At 41.8% G+C, this 22478-nt stretch overlaps 1 protein-coding gene across 4 annotated transcripts in view; it reads left to right on the top strand.

The window, feature by feature from the left end:
* Nucleotides 1-17066, top strand: part of CNOT2 (CCR4-NOT transcription complex subunit 2) — a 186568-nt gene extending 169502 nt beyond the window's left edge. For 2 of the 4 annotated variants that reach the window (XM_082256076.1, XM_082256079.1), the window contains exons 14-16: nucleotides 209-353; nucleotides 14090-14143; nucleotides 15692-17066. In XM_082256076.1, coding sequence (XP_082112202.1) covers nucleotides 209-353; nucleotides 14090-14143; nucleotides 15692-15778 — 286 coding nt within the window. In that variant the 3' untranslated portion in view covers nucleotides 15779-17066. The remainder of the gene's footprint in view (nucleotides 1-208; nucleotides 354-14089; nucleotides 14144-15691) is intronic. The other 2 variants (XM_082256078.1, XM_082256077.1) reach the window with 2 other exon arrangements.
* Nucleotides 17067-22478: the final 5412 nt, after the last annotated feature.

The raw sequence follows: 22478 nt of genomic DNA, 5'->3' as shown, positions 1-22478 counted from the left end.
CTCAAGAAAAAACGCTAATGAAAGTGATAACATGCCAAATGATAGTGCTTGAAAGTTCCATATAGATCTTCACTGAGAAACAGTTGATGGTCATCCACTCCACTCCCACAAAGCCTCACAGTTCTTTTAGTTCATTAAAACATTATACCCTAGTGATATTGGTACAAAGTGAGAGGCAAAACAGAACACTGAATGTTTCTATTTTTAGTTTCAACAGAGACTGGAGATATCACAAAGAAGAGCGGGTATGGATAACCAGGGCACCTGGAATGGAACCAACAATGAAAACAAACACCTACGAGAGGGGAACATATTACTTCTTTGACTGTCTTAACTGGAGGAAAGTTGCAAAGGTACGTTACTTGCTATCTTTCTCACCTGCATTATCAATTTATCTAGAACTACAAATGTCTCAATACCGTTCACACCTTTAGAGATAGATGGGAAAGGTGTCAAGACGTTTATGCGATGCTTAACCACTTGCCGACTTCTAACAGTACATGTACTGCTTGCGGACGGCACAGACGTACCTGTACCTCACGGTGTACTTCTGGTTCAGAGGAGTGCATGTGCGCGCCCTCTGCTGACCTGTGGTTTACTTGTACAAAGCACGGGTTTATCAGCAGGTTACAACTAATCATTTGGGCTGTAATAACTGCTGAACAGTTGTGGCGAATCACAGCACAGAGATGTAGGTGTTTGGTAAACACAACACACAGATCTCGCTGTAGTTCTCCCTGCTTTGTTACCATTCAGAACTGAAGGCAAGAAGAGACTCCAACCAGATCATACACTTGTTAGGCACAAAGTAAATCCCTTGATTGCCCTCCTGATCACCCAGCCAGTGCCATTAGTACAGTGTGAGTACAGTATTGTCACTAATCACTGTTAGTGTCACTGCCAGTATCAGTTCGCGCCAGGATGCCCTCCACACTGTCACATTATAAGGCCCTGATCACCACCATTACTGGTGTAGTGTCTGTACGAATCAGTATCTGAATCACGATCCGAAACTATACTAGTGTCCCCAATAGTATAGCATCCCCAAAAAAATGCAGTTTGGGTTTTACCAAAGACCTTTACAAGAATACTTTTTGACCGATATTTATGAATAAATTTGCTTTTATTTGACATGTTTTATAACCCAAATCAGAAAAGATCATGTATTTCAACACTTTTGGTATTTTTTTCATTTAATTTCTTTTGTGTACAGTGTTTTATTACCGAGCAATTGCCAGTTAAAGTAGCACAGTGTTGAGTAGCAAAAAAATGGCCTGGTTAAAAAAGGGTAAAACCCTCTGGTGGTTAATGTTTGCTGTGCTTCTTTATTGATGAACACCCACTGATGTTGCAAGATAAAGCTGAGGACTCTCTTATGTGAAGTTACTGTCCTTTGCATATATGGTAAGATCTGTGGCCGGGTCTGTCTAGCTGCTACAGAGGGTTGTTCTATGTACTGTAAAGTTTACTTGAAAGCTGTTTTTGTTATGTTATTGATGCTATGGTCATACTTCTGATTTACTGGTGCGTGTCAAAAAATTAGAATAGCATCAAAAATTTAATTATATCAGTAATTCAATTCAAAATATGAAACGCATATATTTTATAGATGCGTTACACACAGAGTGATCTATTTCAAGCATTTTCTTACAGCTAGTGAAAACCCAAAATTCAGTAGCTCAGAAAATGTAGAATATTGTGAAAATGTTTAATACCGTAGACTCATGGTGTCACACTCTAATCGGCTAATTATCTCAAAACACCTTTAAAGGTTTCTTGAGCCTTTAGTTTGTCTGGTTCAGTAGGTTACACAATCATGGGGAAGACTGCTGATTTGACAGTTGCCCAAAAGACAGTCATTGACCCACTCCACAAGGGAGGGTAAGTCGCAAAGGTCACTGCTTAAGAAGTTGGCTGTTCAGAATGCTGTATCCAAGCATATTAATGGAAGGTTGAATTGAAGGGAAAAATTGTGGTAGAAAAAGGTGCACAAGCAACAAGGATAACCGCAGCCTTGAGAGGATTGTGAAGCGAAGGCCATTTTTGAATTTGGGGGAGATTCACAAGGAGTGGACTATGGCTGGTGCCAGTGCTTCAAGAGCCACCACACACAGACGTATCCAGGACATGGGCTACAACTGTTACATTCCTTGTGTCAAGCCACTCTTGAGCCAGAGACGTCAGAAACCTCTTACCTGGGCTAAGGAGAAAAAAGACTGGACTGTTGCTTAGTGGCCAAAGTCCTCTTTTCAGATGAAAGTCAATTTAGCATATCATTTGAAAATCAAAATCGCAGAGTCTAAAGGAAGAGTGGAGAGGCACAGAATTCAAGTTGCATGAGCTCCAGTATTAAGTTTCCACAGTCAGTGCTGATTTGGGGCGCCATGTCATCTGCTGGTGTTGGTCCACTGTGTTTTATCAAGTCCAAAGGCAGCACAGCCCTCTACCAGGAAATTCTAGAGCACTTAATGCTTCCCTTCTTTTATGGAGATGTTGATTTCATTTTCCAGCAAGACTTGGCACCTGCCCACACTGCCAAAAGTAGCAATACCTGGTTTATTGATCATGGTATCACTGTGCTTGATTGGCCAGCAAACTATGGCCCTCCAGTTATTCAGGAACTACAATTCCCATCGTGCCTAGCCATGTATGTGAATGTCAGAGTTTTACAATGCCTCATGGGATGTGTAGTTCTACAACAGTTGCAGGGCCGTAGTTTGGGAATCCCTGCCATAGAGAATCCGTGGGGTATTGTCAAGTGGAAGATGAGACACCAGACCCAATAATGCAGACGAGTTGAAGGCCGCTATCAAAGCAACCTGGGCTTCCATAACACCTCAGCAGTGCCACAGGCTGATCGCCTCCATGCCATACCACATTGATGCAGTAATTTATGTAAAAGGAGCCCCGATCACGTACGAGTGCATACTAATATTGTACATGGACATACTTTTCAGTAAGCCAATGTTTCTGTATTAAATTGGTCTTCTGTAATCTAGTTTTCTGAGACACTGAATTTTGGGTTTGTACTAGCAGTAAGTCGTAATCCTCAAAATTAAATAAAAAAAGAAATGCTTGAAATAGATCACTTTGTGTGTAATCTATATAAAATGAGTTTTTTAAATTGAATTACTGAAATTAACTTTTTGATCATATTCTAATTTTTTGGGATGCACCTGTAAATTTTACCCCTTTCAAATGATGCATTTTGGAACCTTGCTTTAGAACTGTTAAGGAAAAAACAGGATAAGCTACATTTTTTTTTTGCTATAATTATACAGGATTTATATAGCGCCAACAGTTTGTCAATGACTGCACAAGCATATAGCATGTAAAGTCTGAACTCCTGATCTGTTGCAGATCTGTGACTTTTAGGATGGGTTCACACAGGTTCGGCTGCGGTTTGCAGTCCAGTTTCTAGTGCGTTTTTGTGTTCACTAGTTCAGGTGCGATTTCTCCCTGAATTTGCATCTGAACTGGATTTAAAAATGCACAGAACTCTCTCAATTGCACCGCAACAGCCCCGAACATTTGTGAACTGAAAGGCGGTCACACCCACATGTTATGCGAATTGGATGCAGTGTAAAACGCATGCAATTTGCATATATGTGAACCCAGCCTTAAAGTAATGCATTAGATCAGTAAAGTGTTAAATCTATTGGATCAGAATCTATTGGATCAGCATAACAATTTCACAGCTAACATTTTTTGAAGGTTAGAAATGGCTCCCTCTGTGTTCCTGTAAGTGCAGATTTTCTTGGGAAAAAAAAAGTACAGTTTGATACTTTTCCTATATGAATACATTATGACTCAAGCTACTGTGTTCATAGAGTAATTATATAGGTTTATAAAAAAAATGAAATGGCTCTTTAACTTCCTATTTTGTGCGTGACCAGGTATTTTTCTTTTTTTTTTTTTTTCTCTCTCTCCTTGTGCATTGAAACGTTGAAACTGATAAATTTCAGGCCACCAAATCAGGTGGGGATGACGGCCCAGTTTTCTTTTTTTTTTTTTTTTTTTTTTTTTCACATAGCCACTGAATTCTTTGCTGCTACAATGAAAATTGCACATTTTTCACTACTTAAGTGTTACTAAACCCAGGACCCTGCATTTACTATATCTGGTCTCCCTATGTACACAGAACATTGAAACTCAACTATTTTAGTAAATCTAAACTGCCAATTACCTTCTCATCAGCAGTATATAGCAGTCTTGTGACTAAGCAGTCTAATTAGCCCTGTGCCAATCATGTGCACCCTCTCAAGAAAAAAAAAAAAACTAGCAATACACCTCAAACTGAGCATGTGCAGAGTTCCCCCAAGGCACTGTACACTATCTGGAGATGGATTGGGGACTGGAAGAAGGGGAGGATCAGAGAAGACAGGATCAAGCAGCCTTTTTTTCCCCGAAAGAGGAATAACCCATTAGGTTCCACAGTGCAAGCATGCTTTTACTGCATATACAGACTGATTTTACTATTGTGGGTTTAGTAACATTTTAAATAACCTATTTAAAAAGCCTATAGAAGTACAAATGGCTAATTAATAGTGGATTTGGGCAGTGGTTCTAAGTCTATAACAGGTTGTTTTTTTTTTTCACATGATTTTCTTATATAAAGCTATAAAGCATGGTAATATGTGTATTTTCTTTGTACTTTTGGGAAAGGTTGCATTAACTTTAAAAAGAAATGCCATGCAGTAAAAGCATACAGCAGTGCATGGTAATTTTGCATTATCTGCTACTATCCAATCCTGTGGCCTTCCCTAATGCGTGCTAATGCAGAGAATATTGTGCAGGAATTTTCTTTTTTTTTTTTTTATCCTTCCTGTGCTGCAGTGCAGTTCAGTGCACTGAACAGCCCACACTTTTATCAATTCTTTCCCCATGCTTTTCTGTGATTCAAAACCTGTTATGCTGCTGGCAAATGTACAGATAAGAATGGGTCTTTACAACAATGGCTATAGTTAGATAAAAGCAAGACCTGTGCGCTAAAACGGGGTAAACGACACCCTAAATCACAAAGACAATCGTGGAACACCACAGAGAAAGCTGCTGATTTGGCAGTGTCACCACATATCCAAGTATGAATCAAAAAGTAGAAATCAGCGGTCTCCTCTTAAAGTGAGCCACTCTAATTATTTAAATGACGGTGATACAACTGAAGGTGCTCAAAAAAACTGCTGATGCATAAACAACGTAAATGAATCTAGAATCAATATCCTTGAAACCCAGCTCACTAGAGGAGACAATAGAGATGAAATAATTCTTCTATTCTAATAAGTCACAAAACACGGAGGTGTTGCAGATACAATGGGACGAAATTCCCAATAAAATTATTAATTGAAAAAAATGTGAAACTAAGTAAGTGAAGTGAATAAGAAAAAGTTGATGTCAAAAAGTACGTGAAAGTAGTTAACTGATAATAAAATAAAAAAATATGTGTCCATAACCCTGTGGAACATAAATAAGTGGGCAAATCAGAATATAAATATTCAAAAAATCAATACAGTTTAACCAGTTAATATTAAGATGAATTCAAAGTGCAATGGTGCTAAATAAGGTGCATAATGTCCATCATTCCTTCTAAGAAAAAAGTTTTTGTGATGAAAAGTGCAAAGTGCTCAAAAAATTCAAAACAAGAAGAAGAAATCCAAGTGAATAATCAAGGTGCATTCAGACTTCAAATTATAGTAGGTAAATGTGCCTTCAGACTTCCAATTCAGGCCAGGTAAATGTGCACAGGTGAGCATGCAATCCGACACCGAATGCAATGGCCGCTCACCTCAAACACACTCGGAGCGAGCGTTTATACGATGTATTACTTAGACTCCTCTCCAGCCTCTTAATCTTCAGTATATAATTTGGTATATCTCCACTATTACAAATTCAGTATTGTAAACGGCAATAAAATGATCCCGGCTTGCCAATCACTCCATGCATCTGTCAGGTGCTCAAGGAATGGAAACTCACATAGTGTAGCATTTCAGGGTATAAATGTAATGGTAAATAAGTACTAAACACTTACTAGACAATAGATGAAATGTCAGCGAGAAGCAAACAAAGTACAGCAGCCGCCGATGCGGCGAGTTCCGATGCTTCCGGTCTCGGCCGAAGACCGGAAGTGACGTAGCTTTTTTTTTTTGAAAAAGCTACGGGCTGTTGTAGCGCAACGCGTCAGGGACAAGCCGTGCCTACGTCACTTCCGGTCTTCGGCCGAGACCGGAAGCATCAGAACTCGCCGCATCGGCGGCTGCTGTACTTTGTTTGCTTCTCGCTGACATTTCATCTATTGTCTAGTAAGTGTTTAGTACTTATTTACCATTAAATTTATACCCTGAAATGCTACACTATGTGAGTTTCCATTCCTTGAGCACCTGACAGATGCATGGAGTGATTGGCAAGCCGGGATCATTTTATTGCCGTTTACAATACTGAATTTGTAATAGTGGAGATATACCGAATTATATGTCTGAATGCACCTTGATTATTCACTTGGATTTCTTCTTCTTGTTTTGAATTTTTTGAGCACTTTGCACTTTTCATCACAAAAACTTTTTTCTTAGAAGGAATGATGGACATTATGCACCTTATTTAGCACCATTGCACTTTGAATTCATCTTAATATTAACTGGTTAAACTGTATTGATTTTTTGAATATTTATATTCTGATTTGCCCACTTATTTATGTTCCACAGGGTTATGGACACATATTTTTTTATTTTATTTATTATCAGTTAACTACCTTCACGTACTTTTTGACATCAACTTTTTCTTATTCACTTCACTCACTTAGTTTCACATTTTTTTCAATTAATAATTTTATTGGGAATTTCGTCCCATTGTATCTGCAACACCTCCGTGTTTTGTGACTTATTAGAATAGAAGAATTATTTCATCTCTATTGTCTCCATTAGTGAGCTGGGTTTCAAGGATATTGATTCTAGATTCATTTACGTTGTTTATGCATCAGCAGTTTTTTTGAGCACCTTCAGTTGTATCACCGTCATTTAAATAATTAGAGTGGCTCACTTTAAGAGGAGAGCGCTGATTTCTACTTTTTGAATGGCTATAGTTAGTATTTTGAAGTACCAGAGGAGTTAATTTATAAAAACATTACAGATGGACCGAAGATTAATATTATTAGCCATTGAAATCTGCCAAAGTATGGATAAGATTTTGCGTTTAGTTGAAAATATGAGCCTGGCTGAACTGCACTTCCAGTTTCCTTGCTAAAATGGTAAATCCCATAACCTTGCTATGCTTAAAGCGGAAGTCCAGCCTAATACCTTCAATTCTCCCCTGCAATTATTAATGTGAGCAGAGTTCAGCCTTGTGTAAAAAAAAAAAAAAGAAAAAATCCAGGTTTTCCACCTGAATTCTGTAGTTTTCAGTGCTGACACATGACTTAAATTCCACTTCCTGCTGAGTCTAAGTGGGTGTGGTTACTGAAAGCTAGTGACATCACTTCCTGGGAGGGAGGGACACTGTTCCTGTGTAGCCAGTGGGCGTATACAGGATGGGAGGAGCTGATCATAGATTCCTGTCCAGTGTTCTCATCTGTAAGGATGGATTGTACATTTTAATTCATGAGAAAATTAAGAAATAATTCACACAGGACACAGGAGGGGGGGGGGGCACATAAACTGTATATCTGGGCTTTGAATGAAGGCTACCATAGGAGAGGGAAGCTGGACACGGGGAGGGGGGGAACTGTTGTAGCTGGAAGTGTTCTGGGGTTTCAGCCCACCGTCTACAATGATCATAGTACAGGCAACCACACAGTCTTCGTTTCCACTAGTGCGACTTATCAATGACACCCTTTCCTATTTATGTGGCTTTGAAAAGGTACCTGCACTACTTTTGGTGCAACTTTTAATGCGACTTTGATCCAGAGAAAGTAAAGTTGGATCAAAGTTGCACTCCAATGTCACACTCTAGCCTAGTGGCTTAGACTAACTTTACACTCTGGATCAAAGTTGCATCAAGGTAGTGTAGGCACATTTTCAAAGTCGCTGATTTTCAAAGTGGAATAGATGAGAATGGGACTTGTCATATGATTAATGTGTCCAAAGCTGCATGACAAGTGGCACTAGTGGAAACAGAGCCTAAAACTCATTACATCACATGTAATGAGCAATAGAAATGGATCTGTATCCTTCTAAACTTTCACAAATGTTCCTTTTTCCCTTATTCCTTTCATATATGGCGCCGGTCATGTGACACCACCACCACGGTATGCCAGACATTCAGACAGCATGCGGTGAAGTCACCGGCTGCACCCATTGTAAATATCTCCTAAAAGGTACACACACACACATATATATATATTATTATTTTTTTCCCACATGTAAGCCTTATTGGCTTACCTGTAGGTAAGAATCTCAAAGTGGACTTAACTACCACTTTAATGTATCGGAATGAATAAGCTCAGCTCAGTGCTGAATCTTTAGGGTAAAGCACATGGCGATTAGAATAAATAAATGCTCTTTTCTTTGAAGCTACTGTTTTCAGACCACTACAAGACAAACGCAGGCCTCATCACTGCAAGCATCAGGTCATATGCACACTGGGTGTTTAACGTGGCTGTTAGGGGCATTTTTTTTTTTTAAACTCCCCTGCATGTTGGCTTGCATGCACACATAGGACTTTAGAGTTGTTTAGAGGCAGAAAAAAACTCACAGCCAGTGGGTCCACTAGCACTTAGCATTTGAGTGGTAATTAATGGCTAGAATAAGTTATTATTTTGACCATTGAAATGAATTGACACCATACCAATGCAGAGAGTTCTAAAAAAAAAAATGCACGGCTACTGTATAAAGGACACTGGCAGGGGAGGGGTTAACACCAGGGGCGATCAAGGGGTTAAGTGTGCTCCTAGAGAGTGCTTTCTAACTGTAGGGGGACTGGATTTACTAGAGGAAAAGAGATCTGTGTTTCAGCTTAGCTGAAACACAAGATCTCTCTCTTCCTCTTTGACCATTGAAATTAATTGACACCATACCAATGCCGAGAGCACAAAAAAAAAAAAAATGCACGGTTACTGTATAAAGGACACTGGCAGGGAAGGGGTTAACAACAACAAAAAGAAAAGGGGTGCACCGACCTATTGCATTACTAGGCAGGGGGGTTCGACCCTGAAACGCGTCAGCCTAGCCACAGCAGTCTCATGCGGTACACTGCATGCCATTCAGCATCGCGCAGTACCTTGGCTACCTTGGAGATTTTATGTATGTCATGTTGATGTGTGTATATTCACACCTGCTTTGTGAGTATAATGTATACTTTGTATTATTTTAATAAATATTTTTAGTGGTAATGCACTAGGTCGGTGCGCCCCTTTTCTTTTTGTTGTTGTTTCCCAGTTGGTTCCGGATACCCTTGATCCTGAGGGGGCAGCAAGACCCTAAGCTTTATCTACTCAAGTCTGAAGTATCCCTCTTCCCTCCGTCATATTTTACTTGAGCGCAGAATTGTTCTACAACCAGGGAAGGGGTTAACACCAGGGGCGATCAAGGGGTTAAGTGTGCTCCTGGAGAGTGCATTTGAGTAGTAATTAATGGCCAGAATAAGTGATTATTTTGACCATTGAAATAAATTGACACCCTAAACATATTTACAAGGAATAAAACACTGCTGACAGGAGAAATGGCATTTAGGAGAGATGGTGAAATGTCCAGTGTGCATGAAGCCTCAGTCTAATGGAACAGTCTGGAACAAATCATTTGAATAGCAACATACTGAATGGTAATTACTGGCGTCCAGGAACTCTAAGGCCCCTTTCAGATGGGCGGTCCGATGAGGTCGACCTGTCAGTTTTTCAGACGATCCTGTCCTGAAAGTCAATGCATTCCTAACCATAGGTGGGTGTAAACGGACTGTGTACACTTACATCCCTCCTACCTCCAGGTTCGCTAAAAGCAATAGGAGAGGACTCTGTCCTGCATTGTTGTTTACTCATGCCTGCCCATAGAGTAGAGTGGGCTTTTTCCGTGTCTTTTCTGCAGAAACTGAGCAGACAGAAGTATCATTCACCCAACTCAGCTCACAAATCCCCTGCAGAATGGAATTTGGCCCATGTGGGCCTTAATCACAAACTAGATAACCCTTGAAATGAGCTAAGTGATTATCAGTCCTATCTGATCTAGAGGTATACAGTTTTGTAAAATCTTCATCTCTAAAGATGTATGGTTCCATTTTAAATCTATATGTTAAAACTGTATAATATAATAAAGGGCAACTTCGTAGTTTCATGTTTACCTGGTAAATCTAAGGTGAACCAAGAACTGTTTACCTTCTCGTTACGGTTTACTTTAGACATGGCATAGAGCGCTTTAGGCTCTGGTTTCTTGTCATAGTAAAAATACATGTCTACTGTATAACACTGACAATATGTAAAATTTGATTTGCAATAGATTGTCTTCAGTGGTGCAGACCAAATATTTGTTAAGGTTGCCAGCTTTGTGCGGTAACCCGAGGCACCTATTCAGTAGACAGCATGCGTTATTCTGACTCTCTTTTACACTGAGGAGTGAACTTTAAAGTAGTATTAAACCAAACCTATATATTTAGTTTACTTGAGCACTGTATCATAAACAATTAACTTTTTTTTTATTTTAAAGCCCAACACCAGGATATACGCAACCACCACCACAACTGCTGGTATTAACAATCCAAATGCCCATTTGACTTGCCAGAAGCCACAGACTCTTCTGACTAAAACCACCACTTTTTTGTTTACTTCTGAGGGTCCTCTTAAGTGTGCATGTCATTGCCTGCATGATGTGGATACTTCCAGTGGTGGTGTCTTCTCACATAGGCTCCAGAGGCAGGAGAATGCATAGGGTGGGGGGGGCTCTGCCAAGAAGATAATGAGTGGGGGAAAAAAATCTCTGTGCCCGAGGCCCATGTGACAGGTTGGCAAGGCAGAAATATAATTGGCAGACAGGAAAAGTATGTTGCCACCCTAGAACAGGAATTGCCTAAACGACTGCCTCATGGCAGGATCACCAGTCCTTATTTTAATAGCTGCATATGAAAACCTACTGCATCATGGTAAATAAACCCAGTTGTGTGTATTAACACCTGTAGACCATTACTTCATGATTTATCCCAGTGTTTCTCAACCTTTTTTCAGTCTGGGCGCCCACACACATACAAATGCACACACATGCATACACAGACACATGCACACATACAAACATATGTACACATGCACACACATGCATACACACACATACAAACACACACATACAAACACACACATACAAACACACACATACAAACACACACACACACACACACACACACACACACACACACACACATACACACACACACACACACACACACACACACACACACATGCATGCATACACCTGTATACATGCACACATATATAGACACATACAAACACAAGTACAAATACAAACACCTGTATACAGACACATGTACATACAAACATGTGCAGACACACACGCACATGTGTGTACACACACACACATTAAAAGTTCTAGTACAATACCTTTCCTCACAGAGGCCCGGCTACTGCACTGTAGGGGGAAGCAGAGAGCACAACACACTCCCCCTCCCTTTTACTTTCACTTTGCTGAGGCTGGCGGAGCTTCCTCACAGTGCCAATGTACAGTTTGGCAGGGGATCGAGAGATCGGGCTCATCTGACAGCCCTTCTCTACCATGATCCCGCGGCACACCTGAGGACCTCTGGCGGCACACTAGGGTGCCGGGGCACACCGGTTGAGAGAGGCTGATTTAACCTTCCAACTGCTAATTTTTATGTCCCATAGAAAACATCCTCCACATTGTCAAGTTCACAAAAATATTTTTGTCACCAGATGTTTTAAAGGGACAAAACTCCTTTTCTGTAGTTACTGTATGTAATGTAACAACTTTTTGGATCCTGTGCTGGACCTTTGAGATTGGGGTGTGAGTTCTTTCCTGGTGTTTGCCAAAGAATCTTATCTATTTATTTATTTTTTCAAAATAAGGAACATACCCCAAAATCAAAGGTAGAACGCTTAGGCTCCGTTCACATGTCAGCGTATGGATCGCGGGCAGAACCGCCCGCGATCCGGAGATTATTGCAAATCGCGGGACGCCTGTGCGTTGCCCGTTGATTTGCAATAGCCCTCCAAACGCTGAGCTATGTTGCCTGCGATTTCCGCCTGCCGAATCGCGGTAACATCGCGCAAAAAAAATCGCGGGACGCAATACGCTCCAAAGAAGCTCTTGTACTTTTTTGGGCGTAATGCGTCCCGCAATTTTTTTTGCGCGATGTTACTGCGATTCGGCAGGCGGAAATCGCGGCAACATCGCTCAGCGTTTGGGGGGCTATTGCAAATCAACGGGCAACGCACAGGCGTCCCGCGATTTGCATTAATCTCCGGATCGCGGGCGGAACCGCGGCGGTTCTGCCCGCGATCCATACGCTGACATGTGAACGGAGCCTAAAACCCTTTTGTTTTTGCATGTCCCCTCGTATCCCCGTAAACCAATTAAAGGGCAATCTACACATGGTTGGGCCATTTGTCCCCTGAAATTGTTTGTATCTGATCTGATATTGACTAAATGCACACGAGTTTTTCTAAGCTCGTAGAAGCTGTGAGAATTTTTTTACTGCTCCTAGAAGCTAAATTGTTATCCTATGTATCCATGCACATTACTTTAGGCTATTAGCATTTTTTGAGCTTCAGCGTCTAGTAGCAGAAAAAAAAAGAAAAGTTTTTGTAGAATTTCTTTGAGCGTTTTTCCAGCGGATACACTCCTAAATGCTACTAATAGCGTTTATTGAGCTTTTTTCCCCCTTTTTAAAAAAAAAAAGAACTGAAACGCTTCTAAACGCTACTACATAGAGCTATTACCAGTGTTTTTTAGTCCGCTTTTTTTCCGGTGTTTTTTTTAGCTTAAAAAATCAGATAGTGTGCATGGAGCGCAATACATTGATGAAATGTGCTCTGTAACACACATTTGTTACTAAGCAATGTATCAATAATTTTTCCATTAGAAATTCAAAGGCTTTTTATCCAGGTTGTTAGACCATTACTGTTGTATGTTTTATTTATTTTAAGGACAATGTTGGCCCATTGAAATGATTACTGCTTTTATTTACGATTTAAATTGTTAGTTTTGAGCCATCATTGTGCCACAAATACCCAAATGCTTTAACTCAACAGCACGGTAATTCAAATTACCTTGCTACAGCTTCCTCAGTTAGTTCTACAAATCAGATAAGCCTAATTATGAAGGGGCCTAATTCTGTATAATTGAATAGAAAAGAAAATATATTTAATAACGTAAATGTTTTTACTTTCGCTCTGAAAAATAGTTGGCAATAAGAAATGACTGCAGTACCCAAATTGCTGCTCTAGGGCATCCTGAGCAGCTAAATTAAGGAAACCTGCACTGACAAATACAAGGGTTGCCATTGCTTATATCCTCCTGAATTGCCTGGCTGCCACTTTAATTTCTCTACCTTAAGTCCCTATGATATATATTAGGAACTAGGAATCACCCTGTTACTCGGCGCTGGGTATGGAGTAGATTCTGGCTCCCAATAACGAGCATATCGGTTTAAGTTCACATATGTACAGGCATGGGGTAGGTAAATGAGTGCACAATATTATTGCTTTGGGAATATAATGCCTGCATATGTGTGTCTTGATATTGTTTGGGTGAGGTGGCATCTAACAATTGTAAGAAATAAGACATTATTGCACTCAGATATGACTATGACTGACTGCGATTTAAAGCTGAGCTCCAGGCAAACTGCTAAATACACAGATGAGGTGCATATATGGGAACTGTTGTACCTGTCAAAGGATTTATGTGTCTGTCTACCTAGTCCTGAGATTTACCCAAACACAGCCAACATGCAGATCTGTTCTATTGGTTAAATAATACAACTAGGCCTTGTCCCTTCCCCAGCCTGTGACTTTACAGTTAAGGAGAAGCAACAGACTTAAGAGTTTATCCTCCTCTTGTTCTGTTCTCTTCTCCTATCAGCATGTGCCATCTTAGCACATGCTCAATGCAGCAAAACTGACTGGTTCCTTGTCCTGCTTCTCCCTCTCCAGTCTGAGCTCTGCTGTACAGGGGATTACAAGAGGCTGATACCGAGTCAAATTCAGGTACTTAAAGTGTCTCTAAACCCACATCATAAAAAATTATCAATAAATGCTGTATTACATGCTGTTCATACTCAGTCACTATGAGATTCATTTTCTGTTTTCTGCAAAAAAAAAAAAAAATGGTTAATCTTGCTGCTCTCTATCCCCACCTTCTTTTTATGTCCCTAATTCAGCTCAGGATTTTGCAGCTGTGGTGGCAGCTCTGTACATGCTCAGTTTTTAGTCAGTTTCTATGCTGGGCATTTCCTCCCTATTACATCTAAGCAGCGTATGTGACTATAGAGTTTCACATGTGGGCATATACACAGTGGTAAATGACGACCCACTCCCTCCTCCTCCATGCCTAATCAGTTAAACATAATGGGGCTGGAGTATTATATGTAGATTAATGGAGGCTTCATCTCCCTCTTATTCTAAGACACAGGCTGGAGGGGCGTGACATAGCCTGTGACTGGAACAAATCCATCCACACCATGTTATTTCCACAAAATAATAAAGATTTGGTTTCAAATATAGATTTGTATGACCATTTAAAACAGTTTATTGATATTAATTCGTTTTACTTTGTGTTCCAAAGGCTGTTTTTAATTTTGAGCATGTGACCAGTAGCAGAGGACTAGAAGTTCCTCCTGCTTTGTTTTTTTTTCCAAGCTGGGAAAGAGCTAGGTTATGTGACAGCTGTATATTGATTAGGAAAAAGGTACTTGGATGTGTTTTTGTTTTTTTCAGAGGTACACTGAATAGAAATTTTGGAACCAAAAATGCAGGATGCACTCGGCAAAAATGACAGTTTAATGAAAAAGAAAAGCGTGTGTGTGTGTGTGTGTGTGTGTGTGTATATATGTATGTGTGTTGATCTTAATATCAATTTAAATGAATATGAATCTAAGTGTTAAAAATCCTGCTTGCTGCATTTTTGGTCACTTAAAAAAAAAAAAAAAACACATTATTAACATACCCGTGTTACATTTTTGATGCAGTTTTTGAGTCGCACGACCTATGAAAAACACACCATAAGCACAGTTACACAAAATTACTGCACAATCTTCACATATTTTTGGCAAAATCGCATGCTTTTTCGATACTGTTTATCAGCACCTTTTTTTTCTTATCGGCTAAATGCTGATGACACCATTTTTGGCCGATTGATTCGCTGGCCAGAATTTTGGTGCATCTCTAAAAATATTTACAGTGCCGTCATCCACATAGAGAGATTGAAGGGACAATGTAAATAGTGTGTGTGTTTAGTATCACTTTAAGACCAATTGCTTTTTCTAAAAAAAAAAGAAATGAACACATACCTGCTTAAATGCTTACTATTTTAATCTGCCTGGAGTTCAGATTTAAGTCCCTTTTTTAATTGCTCATAGTTTAGTTACAACTTCTGGGCCTTCAATACATACAGAAACAAATCTGGCCCACTATGAACAAGACATTGGATATCCCGACTATTATTTTCCAATAAATAAACATAACTCTTCCACAAATTCAAGTATTTAATTTTAACTGAAATTTACCCTTTTTTGTTTTCTTTCTTTCCCCTTTCAGGAGTTCCATTTGGAATATGACAAGCTAGAAGAAAGGCCTCATCTGCCATCCACCTTTAATTACAATCCTGCTCAGCAAGCCTTCTAAAGACTTCCCTGTTCATGGGGTATGGCTGTCTCAGCACAATACTCAACTGCAGAACTGATGTGGCTCAGGCATCCTGGTTTTAATTCCTTGAGGATCTGGCAATTGTCTCATGCAAAGGGATCATCACTTGAGGTCCTGCCTTACTAATTATGTGCTGCCCAACAACTAGAATTGTCATTTGTTTTTTTTAGTTTGAGCAGGGTCTGTATTTTTTTCCTCTTTTGTTTTTGTTTCCATTTTATGCCAGCAGACAGACCTAGGTCTGTTCACCACATACCAGTACAGTACACTGACAAAGTTTACCACTTCTTTTTCAAAATGTAAAAAGGAAGAGCGAGAGAGAGAGTGAGAGAGGAAAAAACAAAATAGACAGCAAAGTTTGCATTGTTCATTGTAGCACCTTTGGTAATAAAAGAAACACATGTTTGTGCATTTTTATGTGAAGATCCTTCTCGTATTTCATTTGGAAAGATGGGCAAGGTCAGCTTCCTTCATTTTACTCCCATTCTGTTTTGAAAGGCGATTTTAGGCCTTGTTCAGCCCCTTCTCAGCCAATGGGTTTTGTATCTCATTGCAGCGCAAAGATCTACAGGCCCCTGTGACAGGGAATGGGCAAACAAGAACTCACTATTTAGAAGAAAAAGAGATTGCTGCAACCCTTGGACAATTTCCAGAGTTGTGTATTACTGAGCTTCATCTTTCCAGAATGAGCAAAACACTGTCCAGTCTTTGTTACGATTTTGTAATAAATGTGTACATTTTTTTTAAATTTTTGGACATCACATGAATAAAGGTATGTATGTACGAATGTGTATATATTATATATATGACACCTATTTTGGAAATGTTTGCCCTGCTGTACCTCATTTTTAGGAGGTGTGCATGGATGCAATATATGAAAATGGGACATTCTGGAACTGCTGGTCAGGGGACTCCATTGTCGCCCTGTGCACTAAAGGGCCAGATTTTCAGCAGCCAAGGACATCCATACCCAAGTGAACATGATGGGACTTAAAGAAGTGAACTGAGACAATTCACTCTGGCTGTTTGAACAGCAGCGTTTCATAGGAAGAAAAAAAGATCAATCTTGTATTTTCTGACCACATAAAGGCTTCTTCTCTTTGTAATAAAGTAGAAAAGCTCTCCTCATTGCAGTGTTGACTTTGTTTTGAGAATATGAATTAATTGTGCGATCATAACCATGGTTTCCTTTATTATCAAATAAGGAATGCTGTAAGCTGTGAAAATGGTAAGTATAGGTATTTGGCTGAAAAGAGCTACTGGTACCAATGACTCCTGTGTCCATAATTAACTGAATAACTGCCAGGTCTTTTATTTGCTAGCCATAAATTGTATTTAGAATTTAATTTTATGTTGCATTAATGTTTTTATTTACACTTTTTTTAACAGAATATGACTTTACCTGTTATTCCAGCTACGTAAGGTTTTACAATGACAGTTGTCAGGTTTCATTAAAAATTAGTTGTCTAGCTTCTTTTTTATAAAAAAAAAAAAATTGCAGAATTCTTGCAGAGCATTTGTTCTGCAAATATAGATGTATCCTAAAATGTACTTTCCTAAATGTACACTCTAGAGCGTTTACCAACCAGTGGTTCATAGACCACTCATGGTCCAGGAGAAAATTTGTGGTCCCTAGGGGTTCTGCCACAAATCAACATTGTGGCGGATGTATACTGCCCAATATTTCCAGTGGTGTTCGCATTGATACCTGATGCCTCTTTTGTAGTTCCAGCTCCTGTGAACTCAGGGAGGCGTGCCGGGAGTAATGCAGAGAGCAGGAGGTGAAGGAGGGTACTTCTAATAGCAGTGCTGATCAGACTCTGGGAGGGAGCACAGAGTTTGAGCTGATGGCTGGATAAGGAGGTCCAATGAGGAATCTGTGTAAAGCAGCAGTGGGGTGGGGGGCAGAGAGCCAGAGCATTGTGTATTTAAGGCGTGTAAAATTCTTGTCTGTGGGATTCAAAATTGTGAGTTTAGTGGTCTGTAAGGTCCGAAAAGTTTGAGACTACTGCTCTGGAGGCATGCAGGCAGACTTGACTTTAAAGTGAGCCAGTGGGGATAAAAATTTGGGAGCTGCCACTGCTGACTTATATTTGCACGCTTTGGAGCTGTTGTCCTTATCGTGGCTTCACTATCTAATGACCTGAGATAAACCTGCAGGCAGGATCTCTACTGAGAGAAGTATGAGGCTGTCATTCCAGACTTGGGACAGGAATGCTGCAAGCGATGTCAAAATTTCTCATATACATGCATTTAAACAAAGTCCATGACCCAGAAAGGAATGAAGCCATTGGATCAGCAAGAAAATCGGGCATCCATCATTTTCAGATGTGGGTCAGAAACTGCAGCTTGCATATTTCTTTTCACTGATTTCTTTTGAGAGTTTTGTATACATAGGCTGATTTGAGCGCCCCTACTTGGTAACTATTGAAACATGTTTTTTTGAGATTCTGAAGTAATGTGAATTAGTGCTGTTTAGAACCTGCTGACATTGGTAAAGTCAGTGACTTGATATGGCCAAATAGGTTTACTTCTGCATGCATGATAACTGAAACCTGTGGCTTTAATAGGTTTGGATAGTACTTGGCTGTCTCTAGCTGGATGCATGTATGAACTAACCCTATTAGGGCACACTGTCTTGTTAGTGATGCACAGCATGAATTAAATAATAACAAGCTGGCAAGTTTGTTATGGAAGATGAAGAGGAAGGGGAAAGTGGAAGGTAGCACGCAACCACCGGCAGTTTTATAAGGCTCAGGGGCCACGCTAAGCATGAAATGGTCACCCAATCAGAGTGAAAATAAATAGTTCAGATGGCTGACATATTTGATAGGCAACATTTGTTGATCAGTATACCATTGCTCTATGACAACACATTGAGCAACTATCTAGGAAGCAGTGCTTTGACGTTTCGGAGCTGAAAATCATGGTATAACTTATAATATCCATTATTAGAATGCAGGGAGCTATTTTCATTTCAGACCTGCAGACTTAACGGACGAAGGTCTGCAAATGTAGTCATTTTGCTTTTCTACAGCTTTTTTTTTTTTTTCAATTCTAAAACTGATTTTCCTCTATCGTTCATTGACGGACGCAGTCTGATGCATATCAGTAGGGTTATGCGGCCCCCTACAGGAGTAGGACGCTAGGCAGAAAAAAGTTCCGGCTACACCTATGGGCAGTCCCCTCTCTTTCTGCCTAGGATGTCAGTTTTAATCTGCCTAGTCAGGAGTAAGGACCTAGTTCATTGCTGGAATCTCTGGTCCTGGCAAAGTTTTTTTTTTCTAGATAATTTTTTTTAGTTGGCTTTTTCTCCGGATTTTTTCCTATGAGGTCTACAAGCAACTATGCTGGATCTGGGCGACGGGCTGGATATATGGATCCAGTGGTCACCCCAGACTGCCAATGAGCGCGTGCAGACCTTAGTTCTGCGCTGGGTTGGCCACGACATAGTCCCACTGGACGGGGACTGGCCCCTCGAGTAAAACGTCTCGCCAGGTCGCACGCGACCAGGTCTAGGCCCGAGTCGCTGCTTTCCTATTTGGCCGACAGCCCCCCCCACTTCGGCAGAGAGGGGTTCTGTCAGGAGATGGCACCCCCCTCTTCTGGTATGGTGAGTAAATGCCCCCCCCCCCCCATTCCCCTGGTGGATTTTTAGATGGACGCGGGCCCCTCCCTGGGATGGTTGGACCCTCATATTCCCGGGTTCCCCTCTGTCCTGTCACGCACCCCCCACCTACCTGCCCCCCTCACTGCTGGGGGCTATTGGGCCTACTACCCGGGTGCTGGGAACACGCTTCAGGCCAGATGTGGGGGCGGGAGGTGCGATGATGAACGATCGTGCGGGGGGGGTCTCTACCTGTTCCTCCAGGGTCCACCTGCCAATTGATTCCCTTTTGGAGTCTGGGGGGTCTGCCGTTGCTCTGCTTGCCACGCGGGGCCGCTATTTTCTTGTAGCTTCATGTGCTGAGGAGCCATTTTGATACACCCAGCATGGCCATTTTGCGGTGGCCTTCTCTAATAGTAATCAGAATGGGAGTTCCTGGAGGTGTTTTTTGTGGGTGGAGCCCCTCCCTATACCCTGGGCTGTTTCTCAGGTCCTCCCCTTTTGGATCCAGATTGCTGCTGACACGTGCTGTGCAGACTTTCTGGTCCTCCTGGTGCATCTTTGGTACAGTGAGTCTGGGGGTCTCTCTCTCTGCTGGGGTTCTCCAGTGCATTTTGCCTGACTTCCTGGGGGAGGGGAGGGGGTGCTGTGGCGTGTTGGGATGCTTTTTTGTGTCACTTCAGCTTTTGCTGACGGGTTCCCCTGGTGTAACATGGACCCTACAGATCATGTGTCCCCATCTGACCCCCTCAAGGAAGCCGCAGGGCCTTCCAAACCCCAGCTGTAGATGCCATTTCGGCAGTCCAGGAATCGTTTGTGTCCCCAGGTGGAGGTGGCCCTTAACCTCCCTGGCGGTCTGATTATGTCCAGATTTCTGTCCTAAAAGCGGGAAATTGTGTTGCATAGAAATCTGGTTTACATTTTTAAACTCGCCTTCCCCTGCGATCCCCCGCCGTCCTCCCGATGTGTGCTCGGCCGATGCCAGCACTTGTCTTCTGGTTCCCTTCCCTGCAAGCGTTGCGATGCAGGGGGGTGAAACCGGCGGCAAATTCAAAAATGTAAATACACTAAATCACATGATACAAAGCTGTGATCCTAACGGATTACACTGTATCATGCCATTTCACCACAGGATTTCACCTAGTGACTTTTCCAGTGCCCTGCCTGTACTTTTCCAGTTTTTTGTGCCTGGAAAATAGAGAACAACCATGGCGTCCAAAAAGCATTCTTTTTGAGCAAAAGCATTTTTAGACAAACTGGAAAACGACAGTGAAACTAAGTTACTTGAAGAACTGAGCGATTCATGGGAAAATTCGTCATCCGGTACGGAAAGTGACGGCAGTCACGATTCTGATGTCTTTCTGGCACATGGCTCCATTGGAAATTCTGAAAAATCATTTGATATACTTCCCAAATTCCACAAGCTATGTGCCAGAAAGAGACATCAGAATCGTCGCTGTCGTCACTTTCCGTACCTGATGAATTTTTCCACGAATCGCTATCGCTCAGTTTCGCTATTGCGGTTTTCCAGTTCGTCTAAAAGTGCTTTTGCTCAAAAAAAAAAAAAAAAAAATGCTTTTTTGACGCCATGGTCGTTCAAAATTTTCCAGGCAGGGCACTGGAAAAGTCACCAGGTGCAATCCTGTTCTGAAATGGCATGATACAGTGTAATCCGTTAGGATCACAGCTTTGTATCATGTCATTTAGTGTTTTTACTCTTGAATTTGCCGCCGGGTCCACCTCCCTGCGCCGCAACACTCGCAGGGAGGGAACCGGAAGGCAAGTGCCGGCAATCGGCCGTGCACAGAGCGGGGAGAGACTGCGAGGACGGCGGGGGAGCGCAGGGAAGGTGAGTAACGTACTAGGGTAATCACGAGTGTGGCTCGGGGTTACCGCTTTTGGTACTGAAAATGAACCCCGAGCCACACTTGGAAATACCGCCAGGTAGGTTAAAGGGCAAGGTGCTAAAAAACGACCTACCCCTGCCTCAGCTGATGTATCAGAGTCTGACTCACCACAGATGCAGATCTCCCTGCCGGGTCCGCTACCTCGCTCCCTGTCTCCTCTGACAGTGAGAATGACATTTCTACCTCCACTGCCACACAAGATAATGAAGTGGACACTCCAGTCTCAAGACTGAATAAAGCTACCATAATCCCAGTGGAGGATTCTCCGTCCTTTAAGAATCAGAGGACAGAAAGGTGAAGTCTGTGGCCCGCAATATATACTCCCTGGTGGGGTCGGCTCTAAGACCGGTGTTTACGGTTGCCCTTGTCTTGCAAACTTTGACTAAATGGGCTAAGTTGCTATGCCGTGACCTGGCGGGGAAAGGACTTTCCCCTGCCTTTGCGGAGCTTTTGAACCAGCTGATGTTGGGGCTGCAATTTGTTTGCGATGCCGTACTGGATACTGCTCCCATATTGGGCCGACTGTCGGTTTCGGCAGTGGTTCTCCGTATACTTTGGCTGAAGTACTGGTCTGTGGATCAGACATCAAAGAAGGCCTTGACGGATCTACTTTTTCAAGGTGATCGCCTGTTTGGGGCTACTCTCGATGACATAAAAAGTCTCTCAGGGGGTAAGAGTACCTTCCTTCTGCAGGCTAACAAGAGTAAGGCCCCTCGTCGCAGACGGGGTCCCTTTTTTTCTCAGCACACAAGTTTTTTCGTCGCTCAGGGTCAGTCAATAAGGCGAAGCCCTTCAAGACTCCCTCGGGCGGTTCCAAACGACCCTGGTCTGGCAAACAAAAATCTAGTTTCTCCAGACTGAAGGTGCGCCCTCACCCGTATCTGGGGTGAGGGGGGGGGGGGGGCATCTTTGCTGGTTTCTGGACCTGTGGCTGTCCTGGATACAAGACAAATGGTTTCAGGAGGTCATACGGTCCATTTACAAGACTGAGTTTCAATCCGTACCGCCGGTTAGGTTTTTCCCTTCCAATGTGCGACTGTCCCCGGATCGGGTACAGGCTCTCTTTGGGGCAGTTCAGGATCTGGTACAACAGGGTGTAATAGTTCCGGTTCCGTGCACGGTACGTTTTTTCAGGGTTTTTATTCAAACCGGTTTACGGTCCCCA

Source organism: Pelophylax lessonae (assembly GCF_965119305.1).
Source record: "Pelophylax lessonae genome assembly, chromosome: 4".
NCBI lineage: Eukaryota > Metazoa > Chordata > Amphibia > Anura > Ranidae > Pelophylax > Pelophylax lessonae.
The sequence above is the reverse complement of the archived record's forward strand: the minus strand, read 5'-3'. Positions and strand labels throughout refer to the sequence as shown.